This window comes from Lithobates pipiens, unplaced genomic scaffold, assembly GCF_037356315.1.
Source record: "Lithobates pipiens isolate NorthernLeopardFrog02 unplaced genomic scaffold, aLitPip1_a1.2 Scaffold_18, whole genome shotgun sequence".
Classification (NCBI taxonomy): Eukaryota; Metazoa; Chordata; class Amphibia; order Anura; family Ranidae; genus Lithobates; species Lithobates pipiens.
In genome coordinates this window covers 481,012,944-481,037,816 of record NW_027507758.1, presented here as the reverse complement: position 1 = coordinate 481,037,816, position 24,873 = coordinate 481,012,944, and the positions used below count along the sequence as shown (strand labels likewise).

The following is a 24,873-nucleotide window of genomic DNA, read 5'->3' as shown; positions in this document are numbered from 1 at the left end:
ATCTCTCCCTTCTCCTAAGGGTTCTCTAATCCGCAGAGACACGCGTGAAGCCCAAGTGCATGGTTTCCTCTACACTAACCAACTCGGTACCAGGAGGCATGGAAATGAGGGAGACAAGGGTGGAACTGCAAAGCTTGGAGACAAATGTACAGGAGGCTTCTACACGCGCTCCTTAAAAAAATAAAATAAAAAAAAAAGGCTTTGTGTCTGGAGTCAACGAGGATGGCAAACGTGATTAACTTCTCCAGTTCAGTGGGTATATCTCAGGCTGCTAGCTCATCCTTGATGGTATCTGATAGACCATGAGAAAAAGCAGCCACAACGGCCTCATTGTCCCACGCAACCTCTGCTGCCAGAGTACGGAATTCAATGGCGCAATCGGCAAAAGTTCTCATAATCTGATGGACATGAGGCCCTTGGAAGCAGAAACGAAGCATGCGGGAATGTCAAATACCCTTTTAAAAAGGAGCCACAAACTCAGGGTTACTCAAGACAAGACAAAAGGTTTTTGCGTCTCCCATAGAGGGTTTGCTCAGGCCAAGGCTCTCAGAAAACAAAGCTATCACAAAACCTACTTTGCTTCTACTCGTGGGAAACACCTGGGGCTGCATCTCAAAGTATATCTCAACCTGGTTGAGAAACCCTCTGCATTGACTGACTGGATTGCCCCCAGACCTACCTCTTATAGAGGTAATACTCGAGGCGGGTGCCTGCACAGAGACTGGAGCAGCAGCAGGGACGGCCTGCAACACAGGTTGAACCGGAACAGCCACAGGGGAGATTCCAGGTGAGCCGTGCGACTCAGGAGCATTCGTAATGCCATGGCAAACTGATCCATGCAGTGATCCTGCTCATCCAATCTGGAAAAAATATTACCAACAAGCGGATTGACTGCATCTTCTGAATTCATGGCCTTCACCTACTGTCAGAAACCATGAATCAGACAGAACAGTTAAATCACACTTGTTTAATATTAATAAAAAAGGTAAACCGAGTAAACATAGTCAAAACATAGCCAGAGTTCAGGAACCAGAACGGGTAGTCAGACAAGCCAAAACGTCAGGGAGCATAGTAGAACAGCAAGCAGGATCTGGAGCCAGAAGGAATGTCAGCCAAGCAAGTCTAACATGAACACTGGAGAGCATCTCTAGAGATGCAAATAGGCGAAGGCAGAGATCATCTGGACTGGACGGCTTAAGTTGGCAGGACTGACGAGCAGGATATCAACGGGTGAGTCACTGTGAAGAGATAGGAGCTGGCAGCTGAGCGGCCAGCTCAGAGAAGGAAGGGCTAAGCACAGCCCTGACAGCTGGTCCCACCCCCAGTTCAGAATTGTTCCTCCTTCCACTCCGCTAATGACAGCGGAGGAGGCTAGGGACAAAAGTAGTGACAAAATGGCACGATCGTGGCGGTCCATAAAGAGCAGCAGCTCTGGCCAGACGTGGACAGCAATTTAGTAATGCCCGCTCTACATGCTGCAGTAGATAAAGGAGAAGAGTTTGTTATGCCCTTCCACTTCCTGTATTGAGGTAGGCACACCATCTGACTACAAGTAGCACGGTTAATAACAAAGTTAAGATCAGAACTAAGGAGGCAACTTCCCTTGAAGGACAACCCAGTCAAATGTTGCTTGGACATATCATTGGCATCCCAAGCACATAGCCAAAGTGCCCTGTGCTTCTAAACAGACATCAGGGCCATGCAAGAAACATGCACTGACACTTAGAATGGGCTGTCCCAGCTACAGCACAAAGCTCCAGACATTTGCGCCAAATGCTCAATTGAAAAAACGGCCTCAGGTGGTAGGATCCTCATTGAGGGATTTAATCAAAAGTGATAGTTTTACAAATCAAGGGCATTTCCAACACAAGGCAGAATGTCATTCGAGTTTATTCAAACAGGGATCCAAGCAGATAATTATGAGATTCTGCCATGTTCTCTGGAGGGACCCAAGCTCTTACAGGGCATTTTCAGCCTCCATAAAGAAATGACCCAAACAGTGGGTATAATTTTAAGGTCTTTGCAGCAGTGGGAGCTCTGAAAAACACAGCCAAAATGCAGGGTAGCAACCAGGTTAACGCACATAAAGTGCTTTACGGCTAATGGAGTACACAAAGGTCTATAAAGTAGCACAATGGAGTCCAGACTAGCCTTGCCATCTTCCAGAAAAGGAGGGTTCGGGAAGAACATCCAAAGCTGTTGCTGAGGATATGCCTATCCGGATAGCTGCTATGTAGAGACCAGCTCAAGAAGCGGTGTGGAAGTCTTGAGAGAAGTCATTGAGAAAAATAATCAGCGGTCTAAGAACATTGATTCTTTAATTCTATTTAAAAAAAAAAAAAAATATGACAATAGAAGGCTAGCAATAAAACTGAGGCATGCTGGATTGAAGAGGGGTTACATAGGGACTGGCTTATAAAAAAATAAAAAAAATTATATTTGCCAGTGTCCCAGTCCCCTATATGCCACAGTAAAACATGATTGATTTTTGAATTCCTGCATCCCTCAAATGAATGATAACATAATTATCTTTTTTTTTAAACATAAAAAGGAGCTGCTAATGAATTTTTTGTTTCACTGATAACATCTAGTTAATTTTGCCATCACAGCTGTCTAATCACTTTCTGTGAATTTTCCCCAGTATAAATGTTTGCTGGCTACAGCAGCAAGATTATCAATTTTGCATATCTGTGCAAACCCAATATGCAACCAAGAGTAAGAGGGCCTAAAAGTGCCAAATGTCTTATTAACCACTTCCAGCGGGAGAGGTGAGGGGTTTATTTTCTTCTGTGCAAATGCATAATTTACATTTTATTGTTAGAGACAGTTGCTTTTTTTTTTTTAAAAAATGTCAATACAAATATTTTTTTGCTAAGTTTTTTAATTTGAACAAAAGAGGATAAATTAGAAAACTTGGTCACATGCCTGTCCCAAACCTGTGACTGAACAGTAAAAAAGTAGCAGAATATTGATAGGTCATTCTGCTCTCCTCTCCTGTGCCTGTTCCTATTCCAAACATGTGTGAGCAACACTCCAAAATGGTTCCTACTGATATCCTCTTAACAATCACAGGCTAAATGCTGCTGTACAGGGATTACAAGAGGCTGACACCTCAAGTTTAAAGCGCTTACACTAGCTGTATTTTAAACCACTTGTCCCCCAGATGATTTACCCCCATTCATGACCGGGCCATTTTTTGCAATACGTCACTGTGTTACTTTAACTGACAATTGCACAGTCATGTGACGCTATTTTTTTATATTTTTGGTCTATAAACAAAAAACAAAACAAAAAAAGAGGCCATTTAGAAAATGCAAACTTTTTTTTACTTTCTGCTATAAAACATACCCAATAAAAAAAATTGTAAAAAAAATCTAAAATTTCTTAATACATTTAGGCCAATATGTATTCTGCAACACATTTGTGGTTAAAAAAAATCCCAATAAGTGTATATATTGATGGTAGATGCTATAACTTTTGCGAAAACAAAACTATGGTACTGTCCTTGTACTTCTGACACTGGCTGGGAAGGGGTTAACCGTGTGCTGCTTTTACTAAGGGAAGCGATAGATTTTATTCCCTGCTTAGCAGGGATACAACATCTATCACTTTCCCCCTGTCAGAACGGAGCTCTGCCTTTTTACATAGGTAGAGCTCCTTTCTGTGTCTCTGCCTGACAATTGGCGGGTGCGGGCGGACATCCATTGCTGGGAAACCGCAGATCAGCATTACTGAGTAATCACAGCAGAAGCGGTCTGCAGCCCCTAAGATGCAGAATCATATATCAGTATATGTGTTCCCTGAGTGGTTAAAGTGCGCATCATGATCTTTTAACCCCTTAACACTGGTGCCTCATGATCTTTTAACCCCTTAGCACCGGTGCCTCTGGGCCCTTTAAGAGATTTTAGATGCCGGGAGGCAGAGGTGGGGATTTCGTTCATGTGACTGCCATGACTGACTGTCATAGGATCAGAAAGCTCTCGATCAAGGTTTGTTACCCGCCAGTAACTGTGCTGGGAGTGGGAAGGGTGAATGCTCTCTGCACAGCATTGTTTACATTTTGTTATGCACATATGCAGCCTCTCTGCGTTAAGGCCCACCCGACAAGAGGCGTATATATGCGTACGGCCAGCATGAAGAGGTTAATGAACATGTAACTACATTAATCTGTGTGTTCATATACCTGCAGCTTTAACCCCTTCACAACAGCTGCCCTTTTAGTGGGCTTTAACCGCTTGCCGACCACCCGCCGCAGATGTACTGCGGCAAGATGGCTCGGCTGCGCAAAACACCAGACCAGTATGGCAATTTGTGCACTAGCTTTCCTGGGCTCTGACTGAGCAGTGGGGGAGCCAATCAGCGCGTCCAGCAGACTATGTTCTGCCAGCTGCCCGTGATCATTCCCTGCAGAGACAGAACAGAGATCTGCCGAAGTAAACAAGGCAGATCCTCTTTCTGTCAGAAGATGACACTGAGATCTGTCTATCCCCAGTCACACAGTGATCCATACAGTTAGTAATCACAAACAGGAAACAGTTAACCACTTGATCATTCCTGATGTTAACCCCTTCCCTGCCAGTGTCATTAGTACAATGTGATTGCATTCTTTAGCACTGATCACTGTAATGTCACTGGTTCCCCAAAAAAGTATCAAAAACGTCAGTTAGGTGTCCGATCTGTGTGCCGCAATGTCGCAGTCTCGCTAAAAATCACTGATCGCCACCATTACTAGTAAAACATAATAAAAATGCCATAAATCTATTCAATATTTTGTAGACACTATAACTTTTGCACAAACCAATCAATATACGCTTATTGGGATTTTTTTTACCGAAAAATATGTAGAAGCATACATATTAGCCTAAACTGATAACTAAATAAATGTGTTTTTATATATATATATATATATTTTTTTTTTTTTTTTGGATATGTTTTGTAGCAGAACATTTTGAAAAAATTGGTGGTCTTTGTAGCGCAAAAAATAAAAACCGAAGAGATTATCAAATACCACCAAAAGAAAGCTCTATGTGTGCGAAAAAAGGACGTAAATTGTTTGGGTACAACGTTGCAAGCCCGTGCAATTGTCAGTTAAAAACGCAGTGCCAGATCGCAAAAAATGGCCTGTTCATTACAGGTGTAAAGCCTTCCGGGCTGAATTGGTTAATGTCTGGAGGCAGAGCAGCTTCCTGATCAAGGGTCCACTGCAACAGCTTCTCAGTGCGTCATAACAGATTGATGCCACTCCAAGCCTACAGTATCAGTCTACCAGGTGCACACTGTATAAAGGTACTAGCAGAGAAAGAGCATGCACTCTAAGGAACAATATAACATACAAGTATCGCCGCACACTGTAAATAACTCTGGTGTGACCTAAATGAAAGACATGCTTTGGCTCAATTCCCTGTGCATTGGTCACATCCCTCTGACATGTTGTACCAAAATTGGGCACAATTATAGAGGTAAGCCTGTCCTGTGGAATTATATGCAATCATGGAGCGATACTTGTATGCTACATTGGCTCTCACAGTGGTCACAGAAGCTATTAACTAAGTTTTCAAAGCGCTTTCAGTACATAAAATCACACCACAATAGACTAATATGTGTGACGTCTGGGCGGAAAAGCCTATGTCCCCCTACCACTGCATACATGAATTACACAGTCAGGAATAGGTTAAAGTATAACTAAAGGCAAAACAGTTTTTTTTTTGATAGAGTGGAGAGGGATTAGAACACCTGTCAAGTTTTAATTGCTGCCTGTGTCCCTGTTCGGGAGATTCACTCTCTCGATTTGTCCCGCTTACCATTATTATTAAAAGTGAAAGTAAAAGAAAATCCTAAATTTTGAGTTGTCTCCAGAAAAGTAATACAGGGGAAATTTTCCAATGGGGACACTAGTTATGGTGACCTGGAGTCCCCAAGGAATTCTCTTAATTTGCAGGGATTTACTCACGTTTCCTGTTTGACTAAGACAGCATGTGAATGGAAATCTCTGCAATGGGACACAGATGGCGAAAAAAACAATCTGACAAGGGTTATAACACCCCCTTGCTCTATCCAAAATGAAAAAAATAACATTTTGCCTATAGTTCTGCTTTAAGGGAACACCAATATGAACATACCTTGTAATGTTGCGTAGACCTCTAAACTATACAATCTAATATTTTCAAAAGAGCTATTAACATACAGACTTTCCGGTATCCAAAACTAGTTTGTTGTCTATGACAACATCCGTTCATATACATATGTATGGATAGGGACAATGACAAGTAACTTTTCCTTTACAGAAAGGGCCACAGTTTTTTTTTTTTTTCAGAAAATGCTCATGGATCTTAGCCAACAGGAAGGTGAGCTCAAGCCTTCTCCTGTTCATCCAACTAGATGATACACAAGAAAAACTTGACACTGAGCTGTACATGAACATTTTTAATCTTGAAAATATCAGTAAAAGACAAAGAAGCAAAAGGGGGAAAAAAAAGTAAATTCCCTAGCACAGTTCTCTCCATCCTTACACATCATAGCTCTTATAAGCCTGGTACACACTAATAACTTTTTCTGGGTTGAACAAAAAAAGAAAACCTGACAGCTCTGTTCGGAGCTGCTGTACGAACAGCCTGTCGGACCGGCTGTCAGCCAGTTTTTATTGAACCGGCTGATGTCTCCCAACATTCGGCCCGTGTGTACTAGGCATTATTTTGGGAGTATCTAATTACTATCTGTTATGGCCCAGTTTTTATGTCTCCCCTTCACCTCCCTACATAAACTTGTATGCAGCTGTTGAGCAGGGCAAATGGAAATACTATACAGTGTCAAAGTGGAATAATTCCTCCTAACCTTCACAGCCAAGGAAGCTGCCATCTTTACCTCTGTATGATCTGCAGTTACCATGGTACTGCACATGTGAATAACTATGGCACCATTTTGATGGGTATACAGTTTGACTGACAGCACAAGCAACTGTGACAGTTGGCATTCACTGCATGCCTTGAATGTAAATGGTTTGGGAAATGGTTTAATCAATTTTTATTTAAGCACTTGGGTACCGCGCTATTGCAAAATGACGGCAATAGCGCGGACCCACATTTTCGGGACTACGTCTATTGACGTAGTCCCGGTTACGAGCGGCCTGCGCGCCCCCTGATCGGCGAGTCCGTGAGACTCGCCTGATCACCGATCCGTGTAAGGGGTCGATCCCGTCCCCTTATCACGTGATCAGCTGTCAGCCAATGACAGCTGATCATGTGATAAAACGGAGCCGGTAATCGGCTAGTATTCCTCCTCGCGCTGACAGCGCGAGGAGAAAAAAAAAAGCCGATCGCCGGCGGCCGTGTTCGGGACATCAGTCCCGATCACGGCCAGCAATTTAAACGGACACCTGCCCCCTGCCAGTGCCCACCTGCCACCCGCAGTGCCATCCTGAAATAAAGTAAGTGCCCCCCTGTCAGTGCCACCCAGCAGTGCCCATAGTGCCCACAGTGCCACCCAGCAGTGCCCACAGTGCCACCCAGCAGTGCCCACAGTGCCACCCAGCAGTGCCACCCACAGTGCCACCCAAAATCTGCCTCAAAGGTGCTGCACCCCAGTGCCGCCCATCAGTGCCCAGCAGTGCCGCCCATCAGTGTCCAGCAGTGCCGCCCATCAGTGCCCAGCAGTGCCACCTATCAGAGCCACCTATCAGTCCCATCTATCTGTGGTACCTATCAGTGCCCATCCGTGCCACCCATCCGTGCCACTTATCCGTGCCACCCATCCGTGCCATCTTATCTGTGCCCATCTTTGCCCATCAGTGCCGCCTTATCTGTGCCCATCGGTGCCGCCTTATCTGTGCCTATTAGTGCCGCCTTAACTATGCCTATCAGTGCCCACCAGTGCAGCCCATCAGTGCCCACCAATGCAGCCCATCAGTGCCCACCAATGCAGCCCATCAGTGCCCACCAATGCAGCCTATCAGTGCCGCCTAATCAGCGCACTTCAATGAAGGAGAAAAATGACCCGTTTGCAAAATTTTATAACAAACTATTAAAACATGATTTTTTTTTTTTTTTTTTTGCATCTTTTTTTGTTTGTTTAGCAAAAAATAAAACTCCGAGCTGTAACTAAATACCACCAAAAGAAAGCTCTATTTGTGGGAAAAAAATGATAAAAATTTCATTTGGGTACAGTGTTGTATGACCGCGCAATTGTCATTCAAAGTGCATCAGCGCTGAAAGCTGAAAATTGGTCTGGGACTGAGGGGGGTTTAAGTGCCCAGTAAGCAAGTGGTTAAATAAACTGTCAAGTGACAGGGTCTCTAAGGAGTACAGGTCACCAAAGGTGATTTTCATGTTGCAAATCATCACCACTTGTGTCTAATTCTACCTGCTAGTTGCAAAATTTAAGAAGAAAAAAAAAGTACAAAAGGTCACAGGCAGGTTAGGACAGCTATATAAATTGTGCAATGACAATCAGCAAAATTTAAACAGTAAGCAGGGCTGAGGAACTTTGTAAAAGCAAAGGATATATAACCAAGGAAAGTAAAAAAAAAAAAAAAAAGTAACTAAAGAGAACTAGTCTTAGGCTCTTATGCGGTCACTTTAGTCCATGTTTATTCTGTATAACCGTGTGCTCTTTCATACAAAATGATTTTATCATGTAGCTTTTATTAGGGCCTGTGTCGACGGCATCAGAGTGACATCAGTTTGAGATTCTTCCAAGATCATGCAGAATTCCTTGCATTTTAACCAACCTACCTTGTATCAATCCTTTTAATGTAAAACAAAAGCCCTTGACACAAGCCCTTACTTACCAGCCTAAACATTTAGCTGGAATATCAAAGAATTCTCAAGTTTGACGTCTGACAGATGGGAGACAGCGTATGACATGTGGCAGTTGACTCTATGATAGCCTCAGCAATGGCAGCTTCAATATTTCTATCATGTCATATGATAGAAACTAACCATCGGCCATCTCCTTTTTTGAAAAACTGTCGACTATTTTAAATGCATAAGGGAGAACCATATCTGAAGAGACTAATGTATGAGAAAGATATAAAGCTTAATTCACAAAACTTTAACACTAGCCAAAGGCAATCCATTTTCAGCCATTTGACTAGTTTTCAAATTATTAAGTTATTCGTACTTGCTCTAAAATCTCTCGGAGTCCACTGTAGGACTCAGGAATTCAGAAACAGTCCAGTTATACTGCTGCCTACAGGAAGTTAGGACATTGGCACATAGAAAAATTGTTACCCTCCTCTACCAAGGACGCTTCAGTGTCGTGGAAAAGCAGTACCAGGGCAAAAAACACAGATGAGTGGGACTTGTGTACCTCAATGGACTCCAATAAATTTTTTATTTTTTTTTTAAGATTGGTACAATCTTATTTTCTCTCTCTCATTCACTAAAGAACACAGCAATCCAGAAATATTCAGAAAGAAATCCCACAGGGTGGACAACAACCACTGACAGGCAACATAAAGAGATTGGGAAGAGTCTATAATTCAGAACTACCTGAAGGACTAATGCCCAGTTCTGAAACTGAGAAGAAGCCTCCTGCAAGCACAGGTGTGCTCAGCCTATTGCAATAGGGTGTGCACATCTAAACTCAAACACACGTGTGTATGTATATAGAGAGTATGTATACACACACACACACACACACACACACACACACACACACACACACACACACTTTCATAAAAATGTAAAAAATAAAAAAATTTAATTAAGTTAAAAAATGTATTGAAGCATTTTTTTTTTTACTGCAAGCTTTTTAACTTATCAAAAATTTGGTGAGGCCAGTCAGTGAGCAGTGTGCGGCGAGGGCAGCCAGTCAGTGAGCGGCGAGGGCAGCCAGTCAGTGAGCGGTGTGCGGCGAGGGCAGCCAGTCAGTGAGCAGTGTGCGGCGAGGGCAGCCAGTCAGTGAGCAGTGTGCGGCGAGGGCAGCCAGTCAGTGAGCAGTGTGCGGCGAGGGCAGCCAGTCAGTGAGCAGTGTGCGGCGAGGGCAGCCAGTCAGTGAGCAGTGTGCGGCGAGGGCAGCCAGTCAGTGAGCAGTGTGCGGCGAGGGCAGCCAGTCAGTGAGCAGTGTGCGGCGAGGGCAGCCAGTCAGTGAGCAGTGTGCGGCGAGGGCAGCCAGTCAGTGAGCAGTGTGCGGCGAGGGCAGCCAGTCAGTGAGCAGTGTGCGGCGAGGGCAGCCAGTCAGTGAGCAGTGTGCGGCGAGGGCAGCCAGTCAGTGAGCAGTGTGCGGCGAGGGCAGCCAGTCAGTGAGCAGTGTGCGGCGAGGGCAGCCAGTCAGTGAGCAGTGTGCGGCGAGGGCAGCCAGTCAGTGAGCAGTGTGCGGCGAGGGCAGCCAGTCAGTGAGCAGTGTGCGGCGAGGGCAGCCAGTCAGTGAGCAGTGTGCGGCGAGGGCAGCCAGTCAGTGAGCAGTGTGCGGCGAGGGCAGCCAGTCAGTGAGCAGTGTGCGGCGAGGGCAGCCAGTCAGTGAGCAGTGTGCGGCGAGGGCAGCCAGTCAGTGAGCAGTGTGCGGCGAGGGCAGCCAGTCAGTGAGCAGTGTGCGGCGAGGGCAGCCAGTCAGTGAGCAGTGTGCAGCGAGGGCAGCCAGTCAGTGAGCAGTGTGCGGCGAGGGCAGCCAGTCAGTGAGCAGTGTGCGGCGAGGGCAGCCAGTCAGTGAGCAGTGTGTAGTGGGAGGGATGGGAGCAGTTCTCCAGTTCTTTGTGTGCAGTGTAAGGGTTGAAGCAGCACAAATGGAGTATGGAGGGAATTCCTGCAGGGAAAGCATAAACCTCTCCCCATTAACCACTTACCCCATGGCTGAAGGATTCCCAGGCTGTCATCTCTGCTCTGCCTCCTTACCAGTTTCAGCTGCTCGATGAGCCAGGGCAGCCACATGAGAGTGTTCATGTGGGATATTTTGGCCACACCCTGCCGACCACCTTGTCAGCTAGGGGAGATACTGCACAGCTGAGTGTCCCTGCCGACTGCAAGCCTCAGCATACTGTGTGCCAGGCAATAGAGCCGTGGGAGAAAGTCAAAAGGCAGACCTTGCTGACCCAATGACAGAGATGGTCGCAGAGATAGGGGTGAACCCAGGCAACCTCCTGGAGCTGCCCCTGGATTAGGGTGTGCCCAGGAACACCCCCTGCGCAGACCTATGCCTGCAAGACAGAGGAAGCTGTGAACCCCTAAGAAATGGCCACAGAAGATCAACCTGACCAGGACAGAAGAGATCACTGCCAAAGAGGAATTACTTTAGCCAAAGAGGAATGACTTTACCCAAAGAGGAATGGAACCTGAACCAGAGAGGGGAAGTAAAACCAAAAACCCACCAAGCACAAGTGGAACAACAAAGCTACTTTATAAGGAAGCAGCAAACCAACAGCATAGCGCGATTAAAAACAAAACAAAAAAATAAATAAAAAAAACACACTGGAATAAAAAAAGGAAAAGAAAAGCCCACAAGAGAAGACCTGCTGGTCAACAAGTGAAGGCCCAAGCCTTACACTGACAGGCTTTAGGATGCAAGGAAGGTAGATAAGTCAAAAATTTGGCGAAAATAGAATATAATATTTCATAAAAATAGCTAAGTGATCCCCCTGAGACAGGTAGAGAACTCAAGGGTACCAAGCCTGAAGTCAGTCAAACCTAAAAAAAGGAATATGGTGCAAAAGAAGTACCCCTACAAAGATAGGCAGGGATTAAAAGTATATCACAAGTACATACCGGTGCAAAGGAACACCAAAACAGCAAGAGGATAAACAAAACCATCAACATCAAAACCGAGAGGTGTGTCTAGGGTCTGACAGAAACTATGCAGGACTGGCCTAATCTTAAGCACAGAACATGGTTCTAAAAATCTCTTGACCTGGCCCTGGTCCTAAGTATTTTTAGTTATGGAGTGATGGGCTGAAAACTTAGTTGCTTGACTGAGGGCAGAACCAAACATAGAATCAGGGGAAACATCCTCAAAGAGGTTGCAGATCAGCCACACAAGGTGGACTGTTTAAGTAATCAGATCCCACAAGTTTTTGCAGATACTCTGAAGCAGGTACCCCCTTTAGAAAAACACTGGTTTGGGTCACAAAATGACCAAGGGGATGGGAGGACCACAGCTATGAGGATCAATTACATAGATTACAGTTTTTCACATTGGAGAAGAGGCACTTACAAGGGGATAGGATTACAATGTCTAGTAACTATAATTGGCTTATGCTTAGGTTCCCGAAGAGGACATGTGGCCATTATTTGAGAAAGGTGTAACTTCAGATTTTGGAAAAGCTGCTTTTACGGTTTGAGCAATACAAATTTGAAACTCCCTTTCCCAAAAAATAGTACTAGCTGAGTGTGTTGATTTTATAAAATGTTTAGTGGTCTTACTCAGGAAGCAGAATATAGAGGGCTATTTGCTAGAGAATAAAAATAACAGCTATGCATAGTTTTAACTGGATGGGCCTGTATCTTTTCTTCAGCCCAAAAAACTATATAACCCAACATGGTCTGCTTGCTGACAATCCAGGGGGCAGGGTCTCAGATGACTTTGAATGCTGCCCAACACAACATCATAAACTTACTTGGTTAGATTTTTTTTATTATTCTTTGTAAAAAAGAGTTTACACTTAGTGAGCATATGTGGTAGAATAAAAAATGTACAGTATCTTTACTGGACTTTTATAAAAGTTATCTTCCCAAAGAAAAATATCTCCCTCTTCCAAGCACGCCTTATCCATGTCATCAGTTTTCAGTAGCACCTATATTTGTGAGCAAATATTTTCAAGGATTAAACACATGAAGGGCAAAATTAGAACCAAAATATCTGATGCGCACCTTGAGAATTCATTGAGCATTGCTACTACATCCATCGAAAAAGATATTGATGTGTTAGTTTATCAAAAACATAGCACGATATCTGACAAAGTTCTATGTTGACTTCTTTCACCTTTATAATAAATGATAGTACAAAAAAAAAAATCGTTGTATTACTCGGGTACATTATCTAGATCAGTGATCGTTAACGTGTGATCTGCCCGACTTTTTCTGCCCATCAGCTATCCTTATTGTTAGTGTGTCTTATGTGTGGCCCAAGTCTTCTTGCATTGTGGCCCAGGAAGGTCAAAAGGTTGCACACCCCTGACCTAGTTGATGTCCAACAGAGTCCAACTCAGGAAACTGACTCATTGTGAGATCCTCCAGTGAGGAAGGAGCTGTATTTTCTGGGAAACCAAACAAACCATGGGTATGTAAAACAAAATCAAAAGAAATTCCCAACTCAACCCAACTCAGTTTTACATGTGTTTCCCTTCCATGTGTTCCTTGCTGCAAAGGCCAGTTATAGGTGAGGGTAGTGGCCATTTGTTTAAACCATGGGTGTGGGTTCACCCCAGCAACTGTGATCCCCTCGAGGTATAGGGGGAATCACCCTATTCACCTAAAATGACTGATGGGACGTGCCAAAGACTTCCTGCATAGAGGCTTTCTGAAGGTCTTGACCAAAGCACATGATCCCAGCAATATAAGGGGAGGCTAAAAAGGACCAAGAAGAGGAGGAGAACATAACATGCTGGAAGCTTGTTTCCCTAATGCTCTATATTCCCCCGATGGGGAAGAAAGGGTAATTTCCATGACAGATAAAGGGTCCAGTGACATTATTGGATATTATTTTAGGGAGGGTTTAAGTTGAATGGCTTCGCCCACTGGTTCCCAATAGTTACCAACAATAGACACCTGCAGGAGCTTCAAAAGAGTTTTGAAGAACCGACCCTCTTTAGAGAAGGTTACCTGAACAATCCACAATGGAATGCCAAGAAAGGTACTAGTGTATACATAGGGTCCAGCACTCCAAGACATAGCAGGTGTCTCTTAAGGACATTAAAGGCCCAGGTTCTCATTAGGGCACAGAACAGCAGACCTAATACCAGTCAGTCATGTAGCTCAGGAAGTCCCCTGGAGAGGAGGGATGCGGAGGGGTACCAGGTACCACAGGAAATTCAATAATATCCAAGATAAAGAATTCTCCCGAAAAGGGAGTGGAAGTGCCGAAGGAGTACATCTCCAGATGCTGAGTTACCACTTTGACAGGGGCAAGGGGTTCTAGGATATCAGGAAACCCAGAAAGGCCTGGGAACACGTTTTTTGCACAAGAAGGGTATTGAAAGGCAACTGAAGGAAAAAAATGTTGGCCTGTGGGCTAAAGAGGTATACAAATAACTAAATGCCAGGGAGACATTTGAAAAGTCTTGGCAGCTGCAGGAGCTCTATAAGACTGGAGCAGAAGGCGGATCATCCAAAAGTAGGGTAATACGCAAAGAATCAAAGTTTGAAAAAACCCTTGTAAATCTGAATGAACAGCAGGAGACTGCGGTGACTCAAAAGTCTCCTCAGAGACGGACTCTAGGGACTCTAAAATTGAATTAGAAGTAGCAATGGACCACAGCTTCAACAGTAAGTGTCGATGGGGGAATACTTCCCACACAGCTATTGTGTTCTGCCAGCAGGGAGCCTTCCCTGTCGGCAGAATACAATGATCACTACAAGCTGCTTTACCTGCCGGCAGCGATTGAATGCATAAAATCCGACAGGCTGGTTGTACCAAAGTCAATTGATGGATCAACTTCGGTACAATCAGCTTGCCCATAGATATATCGAACCTCGCGCCAGTCTCTGCTGACTAGTTGGGATTTGATCCATTTATGGCCAGCTTAAGAAAAAAAATCCCCTATACTATCAGAGGAGTATAGGTTGAGGTTACCTGCGGCAGAGGGGTTGTCTTCTATGTTGCTTCTACAAAGCGAAATCTATTTCCAAAGTGAGGCAATGCCTCAGGTACCGTACTTAAAAACTCAGACAGCTGAGTGAGATAGCACCAGATCAGCCTCACACACCAAATCCTTAGAGACAGGGTCATGACCTGGGACTATGCCACGGCTGCAGACCTGGAAAGTGGTCTGTGGATAACTAACAGTACACATAGGTCTGGAAATTTCCAAATGCCCAGAGATCGCATACCAGACTAGTCCAGCATGACCCTAATGAAATGCCAGTTGAGATAATTGCTATATAGGAACCAGCTGAAACAGAACCACAAAGCAGAGAAAACTAGCAAAAACAGACTTTCAAAGGAGCTGAAAATAAATGCCCAAACTCCTAGGACACTAGCAAAAACAGAGGCATGCTGGGTAGAGGAGGGGTTATATGGGGCCTGGTTTAAAATGTTTTAGATTTACCAGTATCTTAACATCCCGTAGACTGTTTCTGAATTCATGTGTCCCTCATTTGATAAAAAAAAAAAAAAAAAACTTTTTGGAAATAATGACTTAACCTGGTGTGTTGGCCTCATCAATGAAGCTCTATATGAATGTATTTAAAAAGGTAAGAAAAAGGCTAGGACGTGCAGTAAACCTTACAAAGCACAGATCAGGTGAATGCCGTTTACTGTAGTTAGGGCAATCGACTGTGTTTTGCTGCACTACGCATACTATGTTTTGGCTTAAGCAAAGGGTAAAAATCTTCTCTTGCTAGCTAGACAACAGTGCCCAAAAATGTACTTAGGTGATTAGACAATAAAAAGACATCTACCTGAAATAAGAGGCTTTCCATAGTACAGATTTCACTTGATGCAAAAATGTAAAATTTATTGTTACTGAAAATGCAATACCTTTTTTCTTTTATAAATATAAGCCATATAAATATATTTTTTTACTCAACATTGACAACAGACATTGTAAGGTTCAGTAGATTCACCTGCAGCAAAACTAACTGAAAAGAGTAAGGTACGAAACTTTACAGACTTGATGGCCTTTAAATTGTTTTGTATACAGTCAGAAGCAGTTTAGTATGGAAATACTGGAATGGAATACTGTGCCCTCTACGTTCAATTTGCAGAGTCAGGCTTTTTTATGCATATTACAGACTATTAAATTGGTAACATATTACTAAAATTGTGACTGGAATCAGTTAAACTGCTCCTAAAGGGACTTGGTAGACTGTATATGCAAATTTTTGTAATTTCTTTCCTAAGCCCACTTCTGAAATTAAAGGGTAAGTGAAAATATAAGTTAAAGCTCCTATCCTACCCCACCTTGCCCTCCTAATCAAAAAAAAAAATTTGATTATAGAGCTTAGATTCAGACAAATTATTCCCCAATAACCCAGTCTACTCACAGTTTAAAAGCCTTCTGACTCGTGTCACCTGTTCTCCCTCAAGATCATTTTCAGCTCAGCAGGCATGTGCTGGGTTTGAATAATGGCTGTTTTGTATCTGACTTAACAAATGTGCCCTGACCTGCCATTAGGAGCTGGGCTCAAAGCATGCATAATGAGTGAAATACAAAGTCAAGGAAGAACAGGGCACTAACAGTTGGAAATGCTGCCTGGCCCTTGGCAGGCTGTGCAGTAAGCATATCAGTGCTGTATTATCATCTTTAAATATGATCAGGAGAGTGGCGGGATTAGATGAGACTCATTTACAAATTCAGCTACCCTTTAATACTGACGTCTCCTAGCAAAATATTTCCTGTCAGTATTAAAGGCAGTTACCTGGTTGAAAGGCCTAGGACCATCTCCCAATAAAGAGGCTTTCTGTGATGGGGGGTGGGAAGCCCTCGGTGGGTTCTGTTGGGAACTTCCTGGCTGTCCTTGGGGCACTGATTGTCCACGAGTATCTTGAGGTAGTCCTAAATTTGTCCCTCTGCTTTGAGGACCTCTAATTTCATGAGGGCCACTCATATCTGGAGGTCCTCTAACCTCTTGAAGATTACGCAAATCCTGAGGACCCCTCATATCTTGAGGACTTCGTATGTCTTGAGACGCATGCATATCAGATGATCCCCTTGAGTCCGGTGTACCTCTCATATGTTGTGGACCGCGCAAGTCATGAGATCCTCTAATTTCACTTGATCTCCTCATGTCCTGAGGTCCTCGCATCTCTGGTGGAACCCTCATATCCTGCTGACCACGCATTTCTGGTGGCCCTCTCATATCATGAGGTCCTCGCATATCATGTGGCCCTCTCATATCAGGGCCACCTCTCATATCCTGTTGGCCACGCACATCAGGACCACGCATTTCAGGACCTCCCCTCATATCCTGTGGACCGCGCATTTCAGGACCACCCCTCATATCTTGTGGGCCACGCATTTCAGGACCCCCCCTCATATCTTGTGGAGCGCCTCTTATATCCTGTGGGCCACGCATTTCTGGTGGTCCTCTTATGTCAGGAGGACCTCGCATATCCTGGGGTCCACGCATTTCAGGAGGGCCGCGCATATCAGGTGGACCTCGCATATCCTGAGGTGCACGCATGTCAGGGGGACCACGCATATCTTGAGGTGCACGCATGTCAGGGGGACCACGCATATCCTGAGGGCCACGCATGTCAGGTGGACCTCGCATCTCTGGAGGTCCCCGCATTTCTGGAGGACCGCGCATATCCGGGGGACCACGCACATCAGGGGGAGCTTGAATATCCTGGGGTCCATGCATGTCTGGAGGGCCCCGCATATCTGGGGGGCCACGAATGTCATATGGGCCTCGCATATCAATAGAGTTACGCATATCAGGTGGCCCCCTCATGTCCTGAGGGCCACGCATGTCTGGTGGTCCCCTTAATTCCTGAGAGCCACGCATATCTGGTGGTCCTCGCAAGTCTGGGGGACCTCTGATATCCTGAGGTCCATGCATATCTGGAGCCACTCTCATATCCTGAGGAGGACCTCTCATGTCAGAAAGGCGAGGTGCATGTACTTCAGGAGGTCCTCTCATATCTTGAGGTCCACGCATATCTGTAGGGCCTCTCATTTCCATTGGTCCATGGCCAATTAATGGTCCAGATGGACCTCTTAAGTCTTGTGCTGGATGTCCCATAAGCATACCTTGATTAGGCCCCTGATTATCCCGCAGTCCATGAGGGCCTTGGGCTCCTCTAGGAGCCACACCCATAAGTGGCCCCTGAGGACCCGGTGCTCCTTGCATGCCATGATGAGGAGCCTGTACTCCTAGAGGACCTTGTGTCACTTGAGGACCCAAATGACCTGGTGGCCCGGGAGCAGCTTGAGGACCCTGGGGTCCCATTGGTCCATGAGAAACAGGAAGTCTGGGCATTCCAGGATGCATTTCTTGAGGTCGTATATTCTGTGGTCCAGGACCCATGAAACCCTGTGGACCTGCAGATAGCGGAGGCCCTTGTGGTCTAAATTGTCCTTGAGGGCCAGGTGGCATGCTCATTGTCATCTGTTGGGGTGGAAGAGGTTGCTGGAAACTTATTGGAGGTTGAGTCTGTGGGCCAGGTGGAAAAGCAGAAGGCATCTGAGGAGGTACGCCCAAAGGAGAAGCAAGTCCCTGTGTCTGACCTGGAGCCTCTGCCTGCTTCTGGGCTATTCTTTCAATTTTCAGTTGCTGAAAAGAGAAGAAATCATGAATGTATAAACTTGCAACACTAACAAAGTAAATATAAATGTACACAATAAAAGGACACACTATAAATAGAATATTTTGTGAAGACGGAAACCCTAGGCAACTAAAAAAATATCCAATGCATTGGACCATGTCTTCACTGGGTAACTTCTGATTTTGGTCTACAGGAATGAAAAAAAAAATATTTTACTTACCCGTTCCTCTCCACAACTAGACCGCTTCCCACAGCTGCTTCTCCCTCACGCTCCAGAGGTCTAGGGTTCTGACATCAAGACCAAAGCAGGGTCTATAGCTCTGCACTGGACGAGATGCCAAAGGACAGTCCACCTCCAGAGCGTGGGAGAGTGCCCTCTGCTGAGGAAGATCAGGTAAGCAAAACTCTTTCTCCTATCCCCTAGGCAAAATGAGCTACTAACCCATGAAGTGTAGGTGCATGCTGCTAGGGATAGGTTTTTAGCTGCCCAGAGTGCTTGTGCTTTAAGCAATTTTTTGGTTGGAGCAGTTAACTAAATAGAAGGTACTCACTGCATATTTGGAACATTTAGCAGTTGTAAGACACATCTACAGAAATATTTTTATGCCTACCCACTATCAGGTATATAAGCATAGCAGGACCAGGTGTAAGTTGTACTATTACTTTTTTTTTTACAGTGGGGCCAAAAAATATTTAGTCAGCCACCAATTGTGCAAGTTCTCCCCCTTAAAAAGATGAGAGGCCTGTAATTGTCATCATAGGTATATTTCAACTATGAGAGACAATATGTGGAAACAAATCCAGACAATCACATTATCTGATTTTTGAAAGTTTATTTGAAAATTATGGTGGAAAATAAGTATTTTGTCAATATCAAAAGTTCATCAATACTTTGTTATATATCCTTTGTTGGCAATGACAGAGGTCAAACGTTTTCTGTAAGTCTTCACAAGGTTGTCACACACTATTGCTGGTATGTTGGCCCATTCCTCCATGCAGATCTCCTCTAGAGCAGTGATGTTTTGGGGCTGTCGCTGGGCAACGTGGACTTTCAACTCCCTTCAAAGGTTTTCTATGGGGTTGAGATCTGGAGACTGGCTAGGCCACTCCAGGACCTTGAAATGCTTCTTGCAAAGCCACTTCCTCCTTCGTTGCCCGGGCGGTGTGTTTGGGATCATTGTCATGCTGAAAGTCCCATGCCTTTGCTGATAGGAGGGGGTTTTCACTCAAAATCTCACACTACATGGCCCCATTCATTCTTTCATGTACACGGATCAGTCGTCCTGTTCCCTTTGCAGAGAAACAGCCCCAAAGCATGATGTTGCCACCCCCATGCTTCACAGTGGGTATGGTGTTCTTTGGTTGCAACTCAGCATTCTCTCTCCTCCAAATACGATGAGTTGTGTTTCTACCAAACAGTTCTACTTTGCTTTCATCTGACCATATGACATTCTTCCAATCCTCTTCTGGATCATCCAAATGCTCTCTAGAAATCTCAGATGGGCCTGGACATGTACTGGCTTAAGCAGGGGGACACGTCTGGCACTGCAGGATCTGAGTCCCTGGCGGCACAGTGTGTTACGGATGGTAGCCTTTGTTACATTGGTCCCAGTTACGTTGCCTAGCTCTCTGCAGGTCATTCACTAGGTCCCCCCGTGTGGTTCTGGGATTTTTGCTCACCGTTCGAGATCATTTTGATCCTATGGGGTGAGATCTTGCGTGGAGCCCCAGATTGAGGGAGATTATCAGTGGTCTTGTATGTCTCCCATTTTCTAATTATTGCTCCCACAGTTGATGGAGGTCTACAATTTTGTTTCTGGTGTCCTTAGATAGCTCTTAGATAGCTCTTTGGTCTTCATCATAGTGGATTTTGGAGTGTGACCATTTGAAGCTGTGCACAGGTGTCTTTTATACTGATAACAAGTTCAAACAGGTGCCATTAATACAGGTAATGAGTGGAGGACAGAGGAACCTCTCAAAGAAGAAGATACAGGTCTGTGAGACAGAAATCTTGCTTGTTTGAAGGTGACCAAATACTTATTTTCCACCATAATTTGCAAATAAATTCTTTAAAAAAAAAAGAAATGTGATTGTCTGGATTTGTTTGCACATTTTGTCTCTCATAGTTGAGGTATACCTATGATGACAATTACAGGTGTCTCTCATGTTTTTAAGTGGGAGAACTTGCACAGTTGGTGGCTGACTAAATACTTTTTTGCCCCATTGTAGCTGTAGAATCATGATTTTTGTTTTCTCAAAAATAACATAAACGCACAAACACGCTGCTTAATAAAAATAGGTTGGATTGTACTAATTGGCACATGTATGGGAAAACACATGATAGTTTAGACTTGATTGTATGCTTGTATGGCTGAAGAGTGTAAAGATTGGCCTGTGGGTGTGTGTGTGTGTGTACAGCCAACAAGACAAAACTCTCACATTTACACAATTATATTAACATTGTGCATATTTATAACAAAAAAACAACATACTTCCAGCAGCTGGGGGTTAGTATACTGTAGTGCTGCCATTTCCTGCTCAATCTCAGCCTGGTTCTTCTTCTTCTCATCGGGTTTCACCTCCTCTTTCCGCTCAGGAGCTACTTCTGAAGATGGCATAAGTGGTACTTTATTCTGCAACCATGCCTATGTATAAACAAAGACAAAATGGTCATTGTGTATAATGTTATAAGATGTAAATTGTAATTTGTAATAGGGCAAGATCTTCACAGCTACACCAAGAGAGAACATTGACTCTCCATTTTTTGCTGCCCAATTAATGTAAAACATAATGGTTACCTCAGTTGGGCAAAACTGAATTTTCTCTTCTCAGAAGTCCCATAAAGATATAAATTGGTACCCTATTGGTCTATTCTGTCAAATGTTGCGCTCTGCCATTTCCGTATGCGTGCAGGACCTACATGTGTGTTCTCCTTTGCACGTAAGCACGGGGAGTTGGAGGCGCTTTACTTTTTTTTTTTTTTTTAATTATTACTTTGTTTTTACACAGTTCCATTTTTTGGAATCAACTTTATTGCTATTACAAGGTATGACCAACATCTCTTGTGATAGCATGGGCAGGTGGACAGGTTCTCTTTATGCAGAGATCTGGGGTAAGACCCCAGATCTCTCCTCTGGCCTCCAAAGCATCTGATCAAACAGACTGGTTTGATCAAATGCTGTTCCAGACAGTATCAGGTTGTAAATAAACTGGAAGTGACAAAATTCTCATTGCTTCCGGCTTCTGATCTCATAAAGGGGAAGGAACATCATCAGTTCCTCTCTCCCTGTTCAGTGGCAGCTGATGCTGCGGGTTGGATCAGTCCTGTGCTCCCTGATATGACGGAAGAGGGCAGGAAAGGCGATGGCGGGGGGTGGTGATACCTCCATTTGCCACCTGTAAAAGTGATCCAGCGGCTTTATAGGTGTAACATGGTGATAGCCTCAACCATGATCCCTGTATAACCACCTCAATATGAGGCCTTATTTATATGTACGGCGGGACAGAGGTGGTAAAAGTGGCAACTTAAGGCTTACCCTCCTAAATTTAGCCCTTAACACTTAACCTATCATACATTACTTAGCTTACCAGGGAGCAGCTACACTACAACTGGCAGATCATGCACTTAAAAATACCTAATGCTGGCACCAGGCTCCAAGAGCAAACAATCCAAATACACTGTACCTTGCCTAAAGGCAAACTCTCTACACTTCTTTCCCATTAACATTTTTGTTCATGTGTGCATGGCTGCTAATTTGAAACCACACCAACAAGTCAGTTTCCAAAAGTGTTTCACAGGAAAACAATAAGATGGGTTTCGAAAAAGTGTTCTAAAAATAGTTTTGCACTAACTTGTTGAAACTGAGCAGGGATGGGCTTTGCATATGGAACCTTCTTTTGTGGAACTTTCTTCTGATCTTTCTGCATCAGCTCATCCATTCCCCAGTCCAAACCAGGGATGGTCATCTCCACAGCACTTGCCTCTTCTTTCCCTAAAAATACATAAAGGCATGTTACACTCAGTTCCCAACACAGATGAGAGAAAAACAACTCTTACATAGCCTTACCCATTTGTTCTTGTTCCATTGCTATTTTCAGTTGTTCGGGAATACCCATTCCTGGAATAACTGCAAGATTGTTTGGCTCAACATCGTCTGAAGAGGAAAACATCACATTATATTCATTATCGGTTCACAAATTGTATATTCATGCACGCAATATATAAAAGGAAAAAATAAAAGATTACAATACAAACTAATACATCTAATACAGCTGTATGTGGCTGCACATCTAAGCACTCCTAACTTATATCCATGTTGATTGTATGTTTAACACACATTAAAGGAAAGTTTGAAAAATGGAAAACTAAATACTGAACAATTTCTGCGTATTTAGAAAATACTCAAGTTTCCTAAATTTTTACTACACAACAAATACAAAAAAAAAAGAAAAATACCAAATTATAACATTTGTATTCTCAAAAAGGTCCACATGTAGATAAAAAAGCTTTCACAAAGAGCAGAAATTGCACTCTTCACAGCCTAAGCTAGTCTTTAAAAGAGGTGTGGGATTCCCCCCCCCCCCAAACATACTTACCTAGGGAGAGGCAGCATCAGTCCCCCGCCCACACTAACACTGAGCAGAGAGCTTGTGACTCTCACTTATTGGAGTGCAGGACTGTGGAGGGGGTGGTTCTCAGGTTCTCATTGGCTTACTGAGAGACAAAGGCTCTCAGGTTCTCAGTAGCTCACTGAGAGACAAAGGCATAATGAGCTAGTATGCATTGCATACTAGCTCATTATGAAATACCTTGCTTACATTAGAACCAGGGTCGTTGGAAGGGGGTGGCTGAAGCCCTGAATGCCTCCCCCTATAGCCTCGAGTGTCAGCTCTGCAGGGTAGACGAGAGCACCGGGACCAATCTGATCCTGAGTGCAGCCGAGCGTGGCCAAGTGCGGCCGAGTGCCAGAGCAGGTCCCGCCTTCTGGAGCCTGCACGTCTACGATGGACATCCCACTGGTCCAATGCCGGTGTTCTGCCCAATTGAGTCCGACCATCGATATGTGTCCGTTCCGTACTGCGCATGCGCAGTACGGAGCAGACGAAGCTTCGGAAAATCTCCGAAGCTGAACGGCGCCTGCGCCGTGAGTGGAGGAGGTAGCCCCACTATCCAAGCGGACATAGGGTTTAGAATTTTAGAGGGCCCCTCGCGGGCGAGCTTCGCTCGCCACGCTTCGGGCTCGGCCTCGCTGCGCTCGGCTCTTTTTTATTCTAACTCTATGTCCACTTGGATAGTGGGGATAGAACCTGGACTCACGGCGCAGGCGCCGTTCGTCCTCGGCAATTTTCGGAATCTGTGCTCCTGTGTACTGCGCATGCGCAGTACGCAGAGGACAGCATCTGATGGAGGACCCTATTTTACAAGACACCGGGACCGCGGGACATGCGACGTCCATCATAGGCGCTGTTGGCTCCAGAAGGCGGGAATTACAAAGAGGCTGCCGTGCCACATCCCCGCTTGGCACTCTTCTCCTCCTCGGCTCCTCCTCTGAGGACTGGCTGCTGTGACACCACAGCTCAGACAGGTCAGTGTGTGTTAAATGTCAGTTGTAGGTAGGTCAGTGTGTGTTAAAGGTCAGTGTAGGTAGGTCAGGCAAGTCAGTGTAGGTAGGTCACTACCATTAGTGTATATATATGTCCAGTGTATGTAGGTCAGGCAGGTGAGCGTAGGTAGGTCACTGCCTTCAGGGTAGGTTAGTGTATGTAAGTCACTACCGTCAGTGTCACGGCCCAACCAAAAAAAACCTGCGTCACGTACAACACCCCCCCCCCCACGTTTCCAGCTTGGACTCTGGGCTGAAACCCCTGGTCTTTTGGCCACCTAGCAACGCCCCTGCTTAGAACGATGCCCTGGATCAGTGTCGGCCCTCCGAATACAGCGCAGACATTTTCCACTGGAGCTACTTCCGGGTTCGCGGTTCTGGGGCTGTGGATTGGCCAGAGCTGCGATGACGTCACCCCCGTGCATATGAGATGCCAGTCACGGCACGACTCCTGAAAAAAATGGCACCAGCAGCCCATTTCTTCAGTGCGAATGCGCTGATGTCGGCAGCAGCGCATATACTGAGCATCTCCTAAACTGGGCAAGGTACCTACAGGTAAGCTTTGCTATAGGCTAACCTGTAGGTAACAGTGGTGTAACAGGGCTTACAAACACTTTAAATGTCTTTTGTAGAATTTGATAAGATGACCAGGATCTATTTGCCAGCATTAGACATCTTCAAAAACATTAACAAAACACAGACACATGGGGCCAACAAATAATGATATTGTGGGTCACAGTTTAGTCACCTAACACTAAAGACAGATACAGCGTAACTGCCAAAGACAGCAGGTAGTGGGGATCGGTGATAATTACCATATTCCACCCCATCCTCTGACATGCCAGGGAGAAGATTCAGATTGTAACGGTCTCTCATTTTGTCCCCAGGACGATTTCTAGTCCAGAATTTGCTGGAACAA

At 44.7% G+C, this 24,873-nt stretch overlaps 1 protein-coding gene across 2 annotated transcripts in view; it reads right to left on the bottom strand.

Annotated features, from left to right (window-relative positions):
- WDR33 (WD repeat domain 33) overlaps positions 1-24,873 on the bottom strand; it is a 195,731-nt gene that overhangs the window by 37,015 nt on the left and 133,843 nt on the right. For both annotated transcript variants that reach the window (XM_077488410.1, XM_077488409.1), the window contains exons 12-16: positions 24,770-24,864; positions 22,419-22,505; positions 22,204-22,343; positions 20,844-20,996; positions 16,503-18,359 (exon numbers count right to left, since the gene is read on the bottom strand). In XM_077488410.1, the coding sequence (XP_077344536.1) occupies positions 16,503-18,359; positions 20,844-20,996; positions 22,204-22,343; positions 22,419-22,505; positions 24,770-24,864 (2,332 nt within the window). The remainder of the gene's footprint in view (positions 1-16,502; positions 18,360-20,843; positions 20,997-22,203; positions 22,344-22,418; positions 22,506-24,769; positions 24,865-24,873) is intronic.